At 44.0% G+C, this 17813-nt stretch overlaps 2 protein-coding genes and 1 long non-coding RNA gene across 3 annotated transcripts; 1 reads left to right on the top strand and 2 right to left on the bottom strand.

Annotated features, from left to right (window-relative positions):
- Positions 1 to 2443: 2443 nt before the first annotated feature.
- Positions 2444 to 8599, top strand: LOC142894854 (NLR family CARD domain-containing protein 3-like). Its single transcript, XM_076035666.1, has 8 exons — positions 2444 to 2501; positions 2600 to 3995; positions 5168 to 5332; positions 5930 to 6103; positions 7147 to 7320; positions 7644 to 7817; positions 8184 to 8367; positions 8582 to 8599. Exons 1-8 carry the CDS (start codon positions 2444 to 2446, stop codon positions 8597 to 8599), a joined length of 2343 nt encoding a protein of 780 aa, XP_075891781.1.
- A 3418-nt stretch (positions 8600 to 12017) lies between these two features.
- Positions 12018 to 13216, bottom strand: LOC142894861 (uncharacterized). The gene is made up of 3 exons (XR_012928060.1): positions 13092 to 13216; positions 12199 to 12608; positions 12018 to 12110 (listed from the first exon to the last, which is right to left on the bottom strand). It is a non-coding gene; the product is annotated as an uncharacterized LOC142894861 (long non-coding RNA).
- A 3168-nt stretch (positions 13217 to 16384) lies between these two features.
- Positions 16385 to 17422, bottom strand: LOC142894839 (uncharacterized). Its single transcript, XM_076035659.1, has one exon. It carries the CDS (start codon positions 17342 to 17344, stop codon positions 16406 to 16408), a length of 939 nt encoding a protein of 312 aa, XP_075891774.1. The 5' UTR covers positions 17345 to 17422; the 3' UTR covers positions 16385 to 16405.
- Positions 17423 to 17813: the final 391 nt, after the last annotated feature.

The raw sequence follows: 17813 nt of genomic DNA, 5'->3' as shown, positions 1-17813 counted from the left end.
GTGTGTGTGTGTGTGTGTGTGTGTGTGTGTGTTTGGCCAGCAGAGGGCAGTGTTACTGCAGCTTGGAGTCATTTTCAGCCATTTTCAAAGCAGTGGCTCCAGTGCTTGGATGTTTCCCACAAGCTTCATTTGTCCATCACTGCTTTGTCCTGCAGTGTGTTCTGCTCCGAGTGCAGTTTCTGCCACTGTTCTCCTGCCACTGCTTCTGACACAATGTTTGCTGCCCTTGTCTTTTGATGGAGTGAGCATCCTTGAGGACCGGACCATCTTCACCTGTTGCACTCCAACTGCTCCTGGGAGCCACAGCCACGCTTGATGCACCCTGGCAGAGAGAGAGGGGCATGGCTGCACTTCAACTCAACACAGCGTCATGTGATTTCAGGGAAGTGGGAGCAGAAACACTGATCAGAGAATCTAAGAATCAAAAAATATCACAAGAGCAGCTGAAAGTCCAAATGCTTCTCCATCAGGCTGCATGTTGGCTGGAGGCGGCAGCAGCAGCAGCAGTGTGAGTGAGCGGTGCAGCAGGAGTCCTCCTCTGTGTTCACAGAGGGTTGCTCTAGGTGGACACAGGTGGCTTCTTTCGCTCCTCTCTCAAACCATCTGTCTTCTGTGTCTAAAATCTGGACCTTTGAGTCTTGGAAGGAGCGGCCTTTGTCCCGGAAATACAGATGAACCGCTGACTCAGCAGAGCTGTTGATTACAACACCTGCTTGATCATCAACACCTAATGGTGAAAAATCAACACCTTGCTATAAATCGGTACCATCAGCCTTGGCCCCACCCACAACTTCACTGGTAATCTGATTGGATTTTGGTTATGGGATTGGATGGAATCTTGAAAATGGGTTCCAAAGGGAAAGAAGGATTCTGAAATCAGATTAGATGATGTAATCCAATCCTAATTTTAATCTGGATCAAACCTTCAGTTTGTGTTGTTCAAAACATTTCAGTAGGATCTGGATAACTTTGATCCAAAAAGAACTGGATTATCCTGATCCCAACAGGGGTGGGATTTCAAGGTGGATTTCAGGAAGGAAATGAGCAAAACTTTAAAATTGGTCAAATAACCAATTTGTATAATTTTGTGTATATACTTTGATTTATATTTTGCACTTGATTCGATATTCATGCATATATATGTATAAAAATATACATATGTATATTTTAGCAGGGTGCTTCAATATTATTGTGCCTTGTTAACAGGTTGTAGTTCTGTTCCTTTTAATGTTGGATGTCAGCTTGAAGTCACCACTCCAGCTGCAGCCTGAGGGGGAGAAGGGCTGATCAGACAGAAGAACACTGTGCAGCAGCAGGAAGTGCAAAGCTGATTTCTAGCTTGTGCTCCAGATGCGGCCAGGCAGTGGACAGTTTGTGCAACAGACTGGTGTGATGTGGCAGGCAGGCAGGCAGCAGTCATTCAGAGTTTGAGCATTTCTATCTGGCTGTACCCCAGAGAAACAATGGAAGGCCTCAGATGACTGGAGTATTAATTTGAGAATCCACATATTGGACGGATCAATATTTTAGTCCTGATCTGGTCAATAGTGTAATTTCCCATCATGCCCGTCTCACCAGTCAAGCCGTCCCGCTGCCAAGTGTAGAAGCAATAAAAATGCCTCAGAGTCCCAGACCAGACCCAGACCCTTGACAAGTGTTCTGGAGACCAACCTGCAGTACTACAGTACTACTGCAGTACTACTACACTGCTGCTCCCTGTCATTATTGTTAACTTGCAGGCAAATGTGCAGTGATCTTCTTCTTGGAGTTGTTGTCAACTGCACTGGTTGTGGCTGCAATGGCCTGGAAGGGGCCACAGACCATAGTTTGGTTCACCTGTCTCTTGTAAGAATGACACTTTTATTTTCTGTAGTTGAATTTTCATCTCACTGGAGGTCTCTGCCAAGCACCAAAACAAACAAAGCAGACAGCAAACACTGTTTCTCTTTCCTTTGGGTCACATGACTGTGAAACACCTCCAAAATTGTGGCTGACAAAAAAGAATTAGAAATTTGAGCATTTTCCCACTGGGAGCAGGTTTTACTTTGTTTGTTCCTGTGAAGAAAGCATCCAGAAACATCAATTGGATGATGTGGATCTTGAGCTTCAGCACAGAGTTTGCGTGACGTCAGTGGGTTCAGCAGAAGTGGAGATATTTTATTGGCAAGTGGAACAACAGCAATAGTGCTGAGCAGGAAACAGCAGCTGCTGGATGATGTGCCGGCCTGCTGTCAGTCCAGCAGCCTTCTGTGAAAAACACTCTTCCAGGAACGCAAACAACAACTTCCAGCTTCCAGTCCAGTCCCTAAGCAGCTGAGACTGGGAGGTTGTGGGTTCCATCCCCGCCTGGCTCACACCAAGACAGTCAAAATGCTCTCGTTGCCTCCCTGCTTCAGTCTTCAGGGTTGCAACTGTGGCTTGGTGCTGTTCTTTTATTGAAAGCATGGTCACCTTTGCTGCCATCTGCTGGTTTGACAATGCCACACAGGCTCAAATGAAGAGTCAGTCAAATCATCAGACTATGCTCAGTATGAGCTCAACTTGGTCAAAGAGCAGCACCACAGTCTTCTGGAGCTCCATGTTTTCCATCCAACGTTAGAGAAGCTCACAGCAGACCAGCTGCATGTCTGCAAGCTTCTCTTCATCTTGGACGGCCTGGATGAAAGCAGACTGGTTCTGGACTTTGAGAAGAACCAGGTGGTGACTGACGTCACTCAGAAGAAGTCAGTCAGCGTCCTGCTAACAAACCTGATCAGAGGAGATCTGCTTCCCTCGGCTATGCTGTGCATAACTTCCAGACCTGCAGCAGCCAATCAGATCCCTCCGTCATGTGTGGACAGGCTGACAGAAGTACGAGGCTTCACCAATGACCACAAGGAGGACTATTTCAGGAGGAGGTTCAGAGATAGAGGAGATGTGTCCAGCAGGATCATCTCCCACATCAAGGCCTCCAGGAGCCTCCACATCATGTGTGAGATCCCGGTCTTCTGCTGGATCACTGTCACAGTTCTGGAGAGCATGTTGAGCTTAGAGCAGAGAGGAGAGCTGCCCAAGACCCTGACTGACATGTACTCACACTTCCTGCTGGTCCAGACCAAGAGGAAACAGCACAAGTATGGAGGAGAGCATCAGACCACAGGTCCACAGGAGCTGAAGTGGTCAAAGATGCTGACTGACATGTTCTCATTCTCATTCTTCTCAAGGAAGAAACCAAAAGACAACATTAACCTGACAGAGGCTGACAGGGAGCTTCTTCTGAAGCTGGGCCAGCTGGCATTTGAACATCTGGAGAGTGGAAACATCATGTTCTACAATGAAGACCTGGAGAAGTGTGGTCTCAGTGTGACTGATGCCTCTGTGTACTCAGGAGTTTGTACAGAGATCTTCAGAAAAGAGAGTGTGATCTTCCACAAAACTGTCTACTGCTTCGTTCATCTGAGCGTCCAGGAGTTTCTGGCTGCAGTCTACAGCTTCCACTGTCACACCAAGAGGAAGAGGACAGAAGATGGTCACTCTGGAGAATCCCTGGATAAGTTCCTGAAGAGGATGATGAAGAAATCCCTGCAGAGTCCAAACGGTCACCTGGACTTGTTTGTTCGCTTTCTCCATGGACTTAGTCTGGAATCCAACCAGAGACTCTTAGGAGGCCTGCTGGGTCTCACTGACAACCATCCAGGAACCTTACAGAAGGTCATCAACAACCTGAAGGAGATGAACACTGGTGATGTTTATCCTGACAGAAGCATCAACATCTTCCACTGTCTGCTGGAGGTGCAGGATCAGTCAGTGCATCAGGAGGTCCAAGAGTTCCTACAGTCAGAGAACAGATCAGAGAAGAGACTCTCAGCCATCCAGTGTTCAGCTCTGGCCTACATGCTGCAGATGTCAGAGGAGGTTATGGAGGAGTTGGACCTCAACAAGTACAATACAACCATGGAGGGAAGATTGAGACTGATTCCAGCTGTGAGGAACTGCAGGAAGGCTGTGATAGGAAGGTACGTATAGAGTGCGTGTGTGTGTGTGTGTGTGTGTGTGTGTGTGTGTGTGTGTGGTCATTCTTGTAAAAGAGATCTTGGATCTCAAAGGGACAAACCTGGTTAAATAGTTCTAATAATAATTCAACTACAGAAAAGAGTTGTCAGAATAATCAATAAAGTTCCCTAAAGCACAAATCAATGATTGATAGAATCAAAGATCTTCCAATTCATCTTCCAGTCTGGCGCAACCCTGCCGCTATCTGTGCCTCAGCGCATTGTAAGCCGATTTTCACGTTTGCGTCCCCTCTGTGGATCGGAATCACCGTTTTTTGTGCTATTTACACAGATTTTCAGGCGCAAAAGCCGCGCAATCGCTTTGAGGATCTACCCCACAGTGTTTTAAAGTGAGAGAAAATCAATCCGTGTTCAGAGGGTTGAGTGTCTTTGAATGATGGAAGGTGAGAAGCATTGTTAAATATAGATGTCTTTCTTTTTTGGGAGTTCCATTTTGGAATGGGATCAGTGACCATTTGAAAATGTGTGCTTCTTTGTTGAGTTGAAAAAATCTTGAAGGGCAAAATACTTGATGATGATGAGGATAAATGATTTAATTGTGAGTCAATGATGAAGAATAATGTCAAGCATATTTTGTTGAGTTGTTTTTCTCTTTTTTTCCTTTTTGATTTTGTCTGACTAATTATTCCAGCTAATCTTATGGACTGTATAGGAGAGGCAAGAATCAGCTTGGGCTTCAGCCTGCTGCTTTTTCCTTCACACAGTTGTTATGTTTTTGTTGTTGTGAGTCTTTATAATGTGCACATTTGTTTTGGAAGCTTCTTTTTCATTGTTGTCAGTTGATTGCACAAGATTGATTGGATTTACACTGTCAACCAAAATCAACTATTCAATCATTCATGATGAAGATGATGAAGATGGTGGTGATGGTGGTTATGATGGTGATGGTGGTGATGATGATGGTGATGGTGATGATGGTGATGGTGATGATGGTGATGGTGGTGATGATGATGATCGTGGTGATGTGGTGGTGATGATGATGATGATGGTGGTGGTGGTGATGACGGTGATGGCGATGATGATGATGATGATGATGATGATGATGGTGGTGATGATGATGATCATGATGATGATGAAGGAGGGAGCAACTTCTCACTCTGCTCTCCTTCATTCAGTGTTGGACTCTCAGAGCTTGAGTGTGCAGTGGTGTCTTCAGCTCTGCAGTCCAGCCCCTCCCACCTCACACTGCTGGACCTGAGCTGGACCATCCTGAAGGATCCTGGAGTGAAGCTGCTCTGTGCTGGACTGCAGAGTCCAAACTGCAGACTGGAAGTTCTCAGGTCAGTTCCTGCTTTCTACTGGTGGACAGTGTGTGTCAGCAGATGACAACTGGTGTGTAACGCTGCTCAGTGTGAAGACTTTGAAGCAGATATTAAAGACTCATCAAGACAAAGTGGATGTTGATATTTTCATGTCAACAATCTGCAGCCAGAAAAGACTTTGGATGGTGGAAGAAAGTGTGGAAAATGTCTCCAGTCACTTTGGAGCTCAATGGAAGTTGTTGATTGGTGATGAAGGTCATATGACTGATCAGAAAATCCTGTGAAGAAATGTTAGAGGCAGATTAATAGTGCAGCAGTATTTCTTCATCTTGTCCTTTGAATGTGTTTGACTTGTAACGAGACTCTGATGACTGAAAACAGCCACAAGCACACAAAGGACTCACTGATTATTTTCCATCTTCACTGCTGATTAGCTGCACACTGACTGGCACACTGCTGTTGTTATTGTGTTGACAACACACTGACACAATGACTGGTTTGAGGGAATGACTCAGTGATCCCAATAGCTGCACATCTGGATCATCAACAGGGAGAAATGACTCTTAATATGACATTTACACCATGGAAGAAATCAAATATTGATTCTTTATTCAGGTTGGAGAGGTGCAGTTTGTCAGAGCTTAACTGTGATTGGCTGCTCTCAGCTCTGAAGTCCAACCCCTCCCACCTCAGACTGCTGGACCTGACTGGGAACCAGCTGCAGGATTCATCAGTGAAGGTGCTGAGTGGTTTTCTGCAGAGTCCAGACTGTAAACTGGAGACTCTGAGGTCAGTTCACCCTCTTCACTTTACAACTTCTATCACTCTTGTTATTGTTGTCATGATTTTCACTTAACTGCTGTTGGAAATTCAATTTGCAGTCACTGGTTTGTGTTTGAAATGAGTGAAACTGGGTTGAAAGGTCCAGTATGTAAAATCCTGCCATCTAGTGGTCAGATTGCAGTGCTTACTTGCTGGCCCTCCCTCTCCCCTTCTTGCCAGTGAACTACGGGGGCCTTCCAGCATCATAAAGGATGTGGTTGACACCAAAGGTGTCTAATTCTCTGTATAAAGTTCCATCGATACAAATATTACAACCATCTATTAGCATCACAATTAGTCATAGTCACAGCAGACAGTCCAGTGCTAGCATGATTTTCAGCTAGCGCTAGCATTAGCCACCTGTATGAGCACTTAGATACTGTAGATAGATCCAGCTGGACTCAGCAGAAGGTCAACAGTCAATGCAGGTTCTATCATCTCAGTCAGTTCAGTATTGATGAGCAAGATGCAGAAAAGATTCCACTGCATTTCAGTCACTTAATAACCATTTGTTCTCAGAATTTGCTTTATTAGAGGATTCCAGCCTCCAACCATCAATATGAAACTGTCTCTCAAACTGATCTTCCCAACCAGCCGCCTACAAACATGGGGGTGCAAGATGGCCACGACCTTTGACCTCCTGTCTTTTTCTATAAAGAACCGTTCTAATGGCAGGAAAAGCAGAGGACTTTTATTTTCTACTAATCAAAGACTTCAAACTATATTGACGGTTGTATATGAAGCTTTCAGCAATAAATCTGCACTGATTTTACACACTGAACCTTTGAGGCAAAAGGAATCAATGAATTCCAACATTGTTAACAGCTGATCAGTGGTCACATGACTAAACAGGTTGATATCAAATATTTTATTGTGGTGATTCATTATTTCAGTATTATTGTTGTGCTTCTGATTGGTTTAATGGACATTACAGTGTTATAGACATTAATATTTTTAATTTGAGATAGTGATGAAAACTCCACTCACACCATCATTTATTCTTTATTCAGGTTGGACGACTGCAGTTTGTCAGAGCTCAGCTGTGATTGGCTGCTCTCAGCTCTGAAGTCCAACCCCTCCCACCTCAGACTCCGGGACCTGAGTGAGAACCAGCTGCAGGATTCAGGAGTGAAGGAGCTGAGTGGTTTTCTGCAGAGTCCAGACTGTAAACTGGAGGTTCTGAGGTCAGTACTGGTTTGGAACCAGTGGATGATGGTTTCAGCACCAAACACAATTCATCACACATGTTGAATAAACATTGAACTGAAGGTTGATTCATATCAAAATGACATCCAGAAATATGAAAACTTCATTCTGTTCATCAGTGGTCATGTGACCAAACATCATTTCAACACACATTAATTTTGGACTGAGGATTTAATTTCAAGGTGACATTTTCTGTAGTGTCAGATTCTGAAGTCGACGTTTCACTTTGATTTTCAGAGTGATGACACCCTGGAAAAAATCTCTATCATTATAAACTCTCCATCATTTATTCTCTATTCAGATTGGGGGACTGCAGGTTGTCAGAGCTCAGCTGTGATTGGCTGCTCTCAGCTCTGAAGTCCAACCCCTCCCACCTCAGACACCTGGACCTGAGTGGGAACCAGCTGCAGTATTCATCAGTGAAGCCACTAATGGATCTTGTCCACAGCAGAGACTATCAACTGGAGGGTGTGAGGTCAGTACTGGTGTCGCTTGGCTGCAAATCACCTCAGCTGAGACACGTAGTCAGTCACCGCAGGCAAGTATTTATCATCTTGAAAGATTCCACACACCATCTAAACCTGTCCTTTCCATTCAAAGTCCATGGCTTCAATGACGTCGTTTTGCCAACATCTGAAACCATGAAATGGCGGAGGCTCATTTGGTTCCATCGTGCCCAGAGAAGAGTGGGGCGGGGCCAATGCGGTCTAGGCCGACCGCCGGTGGGGAACCACCGCAGCCGGCCCGGTCCGAAGTCGCTGCTAGCATGGAACCGCTGCAGCCGACCGGGTCCGAGGGTACCGTTGGTGAGAGAGGTTTCCCCCGTTGTCTGTTTGGAAAGGACAGGTGAAGAGACGGTTCAGGAGGATGCAGCCGGCGAGTCAGAAGAAAGTGGAAAAAATTTAAAGATTGATGACGTGGAAACTCAGATGGATGCCTTATTGGACGAGGAGATGGTCAGCGATGACGACATTAAAATCTCACAAAAGAGAAAGGGAACAGAGTCAGGGAGCGGCAGCAGCAAGGTGAGCAGGAGAGCAGTGACTCTCAGCCAGGAGGGAGACAGCAATCTTGCTTTGTCACAAGAGTCACCAGCACACTCTCTCTACACTGGGGGGGGGGATAAAAAGGTTTTTGGAAAGAACTAAAGGGCAGATAATAAGTTATCTGTTAATAATAGTAGAAGATCACTTTCCCCATCTTAAAGTGTTTTCTAAAATCCGCTAAACTCCTCACTAGGAAATGTGGAAGAGTTGATGATGAGCTCTCTGATCAGGAGGTTTACAGGTTAAAAAAGCACATTGTCAAAGTAAAAAGTCAACTCAGCAGCCAAAATGAGGAAGTGTAGAGGGTCTTTGACTTTGACTTTGACTTGTGTACTTTTTCTTTTATCCATGGGTGGTCCAACTGTAGTGGAGGGGTGGGAATTTTATTTTCACAAAGATTTTTACCAGTTTCTTTTGATTTTGAAGTAATCATCCCAGGTGTGTTGCTCAAAGTGAAAATATCCAACTTGTATTTTTAAATGTCTACGCCCAACAAAGGCGCTTGAAGGGTCGGCTTTTTTAGACATTTTAAATGATGCTGTTAAAAATTGTGATGAAAATGATTTGATGTTTTTGGGAAGTGATTTGAATTGCACAGAGTGACCTTCACTAGATAGGAATCACCCAGAACCCCAGCGGGCCTCCTCCAGCAGGATGATACAGGTTATAAAATCACATCAGTTATCCAACGTGTGGAGGCTTTTTAACAGCAATCGTAGACCTGGAGTAATTCCAAAGAAAACTTTTCATCTTGAGCTCCACTTGACCACATTTATTGTTTTACACACCTTTGAAATATTTTTAACCTGTGGGTTTTCGTGACCACTCCTTGGTCTCCTGCACTGTTTTTTATGAAGAATATTCCTTTAAAAAGCGCCTATTGGCATTTTAACACTGCCATTTTAAATAACCAGGCTTTTAGAACAGCTTTGAAATATTTCTGGGAGAGCCATAGGGAGAACAGGCCTGCCTTTCCCAGCAGCCAGCAGTGGTGGGATTTCGGCAAGGCACAGATCCAGCAGTTGACTGGCAATGTCGCGAGAGATTTAGCCCGATGTTTGAGGCGGAAGAACTGCCATCTCTAGCAGAGTCCTCTGGAAATCGATGGCTTTTAGATTCCCTCAAAAAGAAAAAGGCCGCTATAGCCAACCTGCTAGGTGTGTCAGCACACGGAGCTCTGGTCAGGTCTAGCTTTTTAAATGTGGCTGAGATGGATGCCCCTTCTCAAGTCTTCTTTGGGCTGGAGCAAAACAAGGGACAAAGGAAGATCATTCACTGTTTACGCCCGGATTGTGGCCTTGAAATGTCAGACTGGTCTGAGATTAGAAGATCTGCTGTCGGGTTCTACAAGAACCTTCTTAGGAGTGAATGTCAGATTATAAATATTATTGTAGCACTACGCCTTTACCAAGGGTGGGCTTCTGGGTTCATTAGTTAATTCTTTAAAAATGTCATTTTAGATTATTGATTTTAATGTATATCTTTAAGTTCTGTAAATAACACAATACTCTTAACTTGAAAATGAAAAAAGGAATAGTTTATTTCAAGGTTTTTTCTTTTAGACATATAAACAAAATACAAACACTTTAAATAAAATTAAGTTTCAACCAAATTCTTCAATTCATAAAGAAAGGCATTGTTGCAGGAGTCAATGCAAAGAGCTCAAGGAAGGACAAAGGAAGCACATCCCTCATCAACTGGTGACCAGAGGGGGACCAGAGGATGGACAGCAGAAGCAACTGGCTTTGCCACCACCATCAAACTCTACAACACATTCAGTTCCATGGTGGGGAACTTATGATCCATCGGAGGCACGGGGACAGGAACCTGTGACCTCAGGCTTGTCTTGCAGGAAATTGTTTGAACAGGTGACACCAGAAGAAGGGATGGATCATTTGGCTCCCTGCCAAATAAGGACTTGTTTCTTCTCATTATCAGTAATCAGAGTGTAACGCCTCCAACCTTCACTGGATGAAGAAAGCACACTGTCTAGTAGTGATGGTGAGGTGAAGCCTCATGAGGCATTGAACCACTTGAGCCAACTGCTTGGAGAAAGGCTTCATTTCTCAAAGCGTCATGTGCACACGACACCACCTACTGGCCAAGTGTACAATCACAGGCAAGCTGTGTCTCAACCACGTGTGATGCATTGCATTTTTGTGTCTGTTGTGTCTGTTGGGAATGACTATGAATTGCAAAAAAATTGATGACCAAATCATTTCTGTACATAAATTAGAATATGTATAGAATACATTTTTTGAATGTATTCTGTTTGTGCAAATGTTCAGAAAATGCTAATATAATATGGCAGGTTGTGCATTTTTTTTTTCTGAAAAGGGCATGGGTGTAATCAGGCAGATGACAGTGAAAGTGCTTGTGGAACTTGGAAAAGGGCATAGATCAGGGGTGCTCACACTTTTTCAACATGCAAGTTACTTTTAAAATGACCAAGTCAAAAAGATCCACCTACTATAAAATAGCAAAACATATTAATTCAGAAATATATTTGTAGTCCAGTGAGAAAGAAAGAAGGAAAGAAGGAAAGAAAGAGGATTAAATGGGTAAACATGTTCCCATGTGCATGTATGATTATCATTGCACAGAAAACTCATGGTTTAAAATTGTTAAGGTTATATCTGCCTATGTTTTATTTTATCAGTAAAAGTGTGTTTACGTTGAGATGTTTTGCTGTATATTTCTGTGTTTTTCAACGCATAGGTTAGGGGTAATTGGTGTGTGTGTGTGTGTGTGTGTGTGTGTGGAACGCAGACGTTTTGCTAGCAGCATCTCCCAGGATCTCCGGTGCGTCTGTGGTGCGTGCGCATTTTGAAGCGCATTTTCCGAGCGAGGCGTCTCGATCAGTTTACGCCAGGATTGCAAGCTCACGCGACAACCCCGGTAGTTTGGCGTGTATTTAAAGAAAACAACAGCCAAACTCTTTTTCCTGTCCCTGTCCTACAAAATGCAGGTATCTAAAGTATACATTGATTTTGTTCATTATAGTTTCAGATTTAAAATGAAATCTGCTTCATGTCTCCTTTATTTGATCTGAACAGTGCCCAAGCCGATACGTCACATTTACGTTTCACTGTAAAACACAGCACATATAAAAACAAAATCCAGCACATCGTACATTATGACCAAAATCAACCACATCCACCGTGTTTTCTAATCCTGCCTGAACGATTCTGTAATTGACGCGGACGCGCGCCTTAAAGCGGTGCGTCTCTCTCTCTCCATGCGATCGACCCAAACTAACTTCGCGATTGACCAGTAGATGGCGATCGACGTAATGGGCACTCCTGGCATAGATGCTTGTGTAACTTGGACGTTGATGTACAGGACAGGGGGCTCCATCCTATCACCTCTCCTCTCCTCACTCTCTCCCTAAACTCTCCAAACTATCTCCAAACTAAACGCTATCTACTCTCAAACTCTCCAAACTATAAACGCTATCCAAAATCTAGTCATCCAAACTCTCTCCAAATCTCAACTGACTGCAATAACCCCCATTTTGAATAGAGCCTGAGGGGTCTATATAAGGCGTTAAACCTCGCAGCAAAACCTTAACCACTTCCCAAAAGCAATCATGTGGTACCAGCCGGGCGGCGAGGCTTTGGACGTCATCATTTTGGCTCCTCCCCTAAATGAAGCAAGCCTCGATACGCGCTTCGCGGAAACGCCCCCATCATTACTCGACACGCTTCGAAGCCTCGGCGCGTCTCGTAACATCACTACTGTCTAGGTTGGGGCAGTTGGACACTGTTGCTGAGTTTAACATTGAACCTTTTTATTACAGGAAACCAAGACATTTTGCCAGTGCAATAACATTTATGACAAAAACAAAATAGAGCTCTTCAAATATTAATAAGAGAATAAAATAATAAAGTTCAAAAGAAAGTGTCAAATTCTCCTATGTCAGGAGATAAAGAATGTTGTTTGAGTGCTGTGTGAAAAGTCAGTCTGTTGTCAGTCAGTTCCATGTCTGTGGCTTCCAGTGTGTCTGTCTGTTCTGCTATATCTATCTATTTTACTACCCGGCTAGATCTTTGTGATGAACGTTCTTATCTGTCAATGTAGAATGAGGAGGTGTTGATGCTCCTCGGAGTCGATCCCGTTCTCCTTCGGACGTCACGTTGCTTGCTTGGCTCGCCACTCAACCGCGGAAGGTTCACAATCACGCTGCTCAATCTTTATTCCAGCCAAAGAGTGAAACCAATCTAATACATGGTGCACAAAACATTCAATTACTAATGACTCACATTCATCATGACACTACTATTCCTATTCATTCTCTACATGCTCATATTCAAATGCAACATACATATACACATAACATCACCAATTGTATTCTAACAGTGTTTTAATTCACTTTTTAATTGGATATTTATTTTTTAAACTGTATGAATTCACTTGTTTTAATACACTTATATATTTAATTAGCTTCAATGAAAATTATATGAGCTATTTAGGGTAATACATCAAAAATAATACCATCATAGGCTAAGCAATATTTTTTGATTTTATAAGTTGCTTGTACACATTTTACAATGATACACAGTACCACTGTGGGTTGAAACATTAAATGCTATCACCGCAACTCCGACTGGTTTATACAGAAAATATTCATGTGCAATATATTCACAATGAGCAAACACAAACAGGCTAAACACAAGGCTTTGCCCCTGTAGCATGTAGCTCACCGGAGCTCTCTCAGGGCTTACAACAGTAGAAACGGCACTTCAGGCTCTCTCTCACAATAGTCACCAAACTCTCACCTAACAACAGAAGACTGATCAATACACTGGAGAATTATTAAGCACTCATTTCAGAGGGGGGCCGAATTGCAGATTGGGGTTGTTTGGGTTGGGGCGAGTAGCCGCATTCCAATAGACATCAACTACCCTGATGTCCATACTGATCTCCAGAACCATCCGTATTCCCCGGGGCATAGTTTGCCCACCCCTGCCCTGACCACTAATAAAGCTGATTCTGATTCTCACAATCAGCTTTATTGGCAAAGTTTGTGCTGCCAAACAGGGAATTTGACTCTGTTTTTCTCAATCTCACTACTTAGGTTAAAAAACAAAAAACAAAACAACAGGAAATAAAAAGTAAAGGGTAAAAAAATAAACAATGTTCGACTGAAGTATACAATAAACAATAAACAATGTGCAACTCGGTGGAGGGGTACATTAAGAATATATATACAAGTATACATAATATTTATATATATATAGATAGATAGATAGATAGTTAGATAGATCGATATCCAAGTATTCTTTAAATATGCACATATACCTAAATATAAAATATATATACAAGTCTACATATGTCTACACTGTGACAGAAAAATAAAAGAAACATAGGTGCAGCAGTCAAGGTAGAAATGTTCATAGTGCAGTATGAGTAATGTAATGTAAACAGCAGTGTGAACAGGTAAACAGGTAAACAGCAGTGCAGTCAACAGTATTACATCAGACTGAATGAACTGAGTCCGAAGCAGGAGAAGATGTTCCAGAAAAGTGGTGTCCATTCACGTCCAAATGGTCTGAAAGGTCCAAACCACTTTCTGCAAGTTGGAAGTTCGGAAAAAAAAACAAAAAACAAAAAAACAAAACCTTTTCCTATTAAAAAAAAGAAGTTTTTTTTTAATAGATCATCATTTTTTTCCTAAACGTCCTACAGACTTCAAACATGGATCCGCTGACATAATTCCTCTCTTCTGAACAGGCCAGAGGTGGAATCATCTTTCCACCAACTTCCATTCTGGAAATACGCATCTTTGACCTATGAATTTGACCTTTGACCCGGCTGAAAATTCAGTTGTTCCATTCGGAAACAGTGTTCTGGCCGTGAGCCGCTAGTCCCCCCCCCCCCCCAGCTGTGTCTTGTGGTGCACTCCCTGGTGTGGGTCTGCAGGCTCCGTCGATTGGCCCTGGGGGATCACGTGTTCAGTCCAGGGAAGAGGATTGGCCAACAACAAGCAGCCACTCAGAGCACACCTGCCGCAAGCTGGTGTATAAAAAGGCTGGAGCTCCCTGAGAGTGACGGCAGACACCCTCACTGTTTGCTCTGTAATAATAATAATAATAAACTTTTATTTGTACAGCGCTAAATCACAACCAAAGGCGTCTCAAAGCGCTTTATACAATCAGAGAGAACCAACCGGGCCCCCGGAGCAAGCAAGATGCGACAGTGGCTGGGAAAAACTCCCCTGTGGGAAGAAACCTAGGGCAGAACCAGACTCCAGAGGGCCATCATCTGCCTATGAGTTGTTGGGGTGAAGTAGAAAGATAGAGGAGAGACAGAGAAAGAGAGAAAGGAGCAGAGTGAGCCAGGGTGGCAGACAGGACAGAGTGAAAAACAGATACACCAACCAGGCAAAACGGATATAAACACAAAGAATAGGAAATAATTCAAGGCTGCTGTCCATGTGGAGTGTAAGTGTCCATGCTTTGGAAGGCAAGAGCCTAGCTCGATGGACAATCTGCCGATAGGACAAGTCCAGGTCTTAAGCGTGGTGGTGGGATGAAGCGATGACAGCAAGACCCCCAGGACAGCACAATCCAGCTCCTGGCGCAGTGGTCATCACCTGCCGGGGACACAGAGACTGCGGCAGTATCATGCATATCGAGCATACTGTACAAAGCATTATGAGAGCTTGGACAGAGTGGATAGAGTAAAAGATTGATTGGGTGAGGAGAGTGATAAAGGCTCCGCCTGCACAGAGCAACGATCCCTGTAACGGGAGCGAAAGATCTCCCTCCACGGCGTAAGTCTACAGCAGCTTAACTGACAGTGGATGGAGTCTAACTATAAGCTTTAAGAAAAAGGAAAGTCTTAAGTCTACTCCTAAATAAACTAACTGTGTCTGCCCCCCTCACCGAGGCTGGAAGATGGTTCCAAAATAGAGGTGCCAGGAAACTGAAACACCTACCTCCTGATCTAACTCTAGAAATTTTGGGGATAACTAAAAGACCTGAATCCTCAGAGCGAAGGGCTCTTGGAGGATGATAAAGTTCAATGAGTTCCCTAATATAAGAAGGAGCCTGAGAATGAAGAGCTTTGTAAGTTAAAACTAGAATCTTAATCTTAGAATCTGACCACTTGATCAGAAAGTGGTCAGACAAAACGTCGTTTCGGGGAAAGATTGTCAGCTGCTCTACACCAAGTCCAAAAGTGAGCACAAGATCCAAAGTATGACTATGCTTATGAGTGGGTACATTCACAACTTGAAGGAAGCCTAAGGAGTCGAGGATAGATTTGAAATGAGAACTCAGACTGTCACTCTCAATGTCAACATGAATATTAAAATCTCCAATCATTATGATCTTGTCTTTAGTCAATGCTAAAGTAGACAAAAACTCTGAAAATTCATCTAAGAAAGAAGAATATGGACCGGGGGGACGGTAGACAACAATGAATTCAACGGAATCTGCCTGCCTATCAGGTGACAACGAAATAGACATCGCTAAACTCTCAAATGAATTATAAATAGATTGAGCCTTGAGATTGACTAACAAATTGGAATTATAAATAGCTGCAACGCCACCTCCTCGACCACTATCACAAGCCTTATGAGTATTAATATGACTAGGAGGAGTGGCTTCATTAAGACTAAAATATTCATCTTGACGTAGCCATGTCTCTGTGAGGCCGAAAATATCAACACTATGTCCACTAATCAAATCATTAACTAAAACTGCCTTGGAATGTAGAGACCTAATGTTAAGAAGGCCACATTTCACCATTTTGTTTGTGGGAGACCCTGGAGCCACCTCCGACCGGGCCCCCTTATTTCTACAATCTATTCGAACTAGGTTACTATGATCTATTGGAGATTTGCACAGTATAAGAGGTTTGGAGGTGTGAGGGACCGACACAACTTCTATTGGAAAAGACTGGCAGGGCTTCGGGGACTTACTTACTTACTAACGGCAGGGGACGGCAGTGAGAGAAGCCCAGAGTAGCGTATAGGACTACAACTCTGTTGCCTGGTCTCCACCCTGGAGCGTCAGTGAGTGGAAGCTAAAATTTTAACTATATTGCTAGATAAGAGAGCTGCACCTTCCCGGGTGGGATGAATGCCATCCCTCCTAACAAGACCAGGCTTGCCCCAGAAAGGCTTCCAGTTATCTACAAAGCCCACCGAGTTATTAGGACACCACCCTGACAGCCAACGGTGAAAAGATGACATGCGGCTAAACATCTCATCGTTCCTAACATTTGGCAAGGGGCCAGAGAAAACTACTTTGTCCGACATGGTCTGAGCAAATGCGCACACCGAAGCTACGTTTAACTTAGTGACCTCGGACGATTTCAGGCGTGCATCATTGAAACCACAGTGAATTACAATCCGCCTAAATCTCTGTTTATTCTTAGCCATTAACTTTAAATGCCCTTCAATATCGCCCGCCCTGGCCCCGGGGATGCACTTCACTGTGGCCGATGGCTGTCCTAGGTTAACATGCCTCACTATAGACGAACCGATCACCAGAGTGTCAATCTCAGTCGGCGTGCTGCTGAGTGGAGCAAACTTATTCGAGACATGGACGGAGGGGGCCTGGTGCTGAGAATGGTGGTGGTGCCCGGCAGGCTCGTTAAGGCTATGCTTCCTCCTGACAGTCACCCAACCGACCTTTCCCGGCTGCTCGGGAGCCGCGAAGGGAGGGGAACTAGTGGGACCTAGAGACTCCGACGCTACGCTAGCGAATGAACGCTCCGCTCCAGCTAAGCTAACCCTACTAGCTACAGGACTACTATGCTCGAAGGAGCGAAGTCGTTCCTCAAGCTGGCTAAGTCTCGCCTCAAGCACTAACATAGTACTACATTTAACACACATCCCTGACTCGGTAATTGAGGACGAGCTAAAGCTAAGCATCTGGCAGTGTGAGCAAGAAAAGACGGGAGGAGAGAGAGGAGGGACAGAGGAGAGGTGAGAGGGAGAAGCCATGGCTTCGACTGTGCTTATGCAAACTGATAGAGATAGGTGTATTGAGAAGATACTAAATAATTTGGAGAACGATCACCTTTTAAGAGAAAACAGTCCAGTGGTTCGCTCAGTCAGAGCTCAAGCTCAGGAGCGGCGTGGCTGGCTGGCCGGCTGTGCTGTCGCCTCCTGTGTGACGCGCTGTGACGTCGAGAATATCTGTCTTTGATACTCGTGAAGAAAATCTGCATTTTAAATCTCACCTACTGAGCCCAAATCGGGACACAACACCTAGTTTTCCTTTGGTAGTTCCACCAGGGTCTAGCAGTGCCTGGCCACCTGTATTTAAGTTTTGTCTAGAGGAGTTTGTTGGCTTTTGAGAGAACATTTGTGTTTATTATGATAAAGATATCCTCAGTTTCTGGATACCTGCTTGTTTTCTGTAGAGACAGTATTTGTGTTTATTATTATAACGACTACCGTAGTTCTTAGA

Source organism: Nelusetta ayraudi, unplaced genomic scaffold, assembly GCF_046127955.1.
Source record: "Nelusetta ayraudi isolate G7.1 ecotype Tasmania unplaced genomic scaffold, CSIRO-AGI_Nayr_v1 ptg000045l, whole genome shotgun sequence".
Lineage (NCBI taxonomy): Eukaryota > Metazoa > Chordata > Actinopteri > Tetraodontiformes > Monacanthidae > Nelusetta > Nelusetta ayraudi.
The sequence above is the reverse complement of the archived record's forward strand: the minus strand, read 5'-3'. Positions and strand labels throughout refer to the sequence as shown.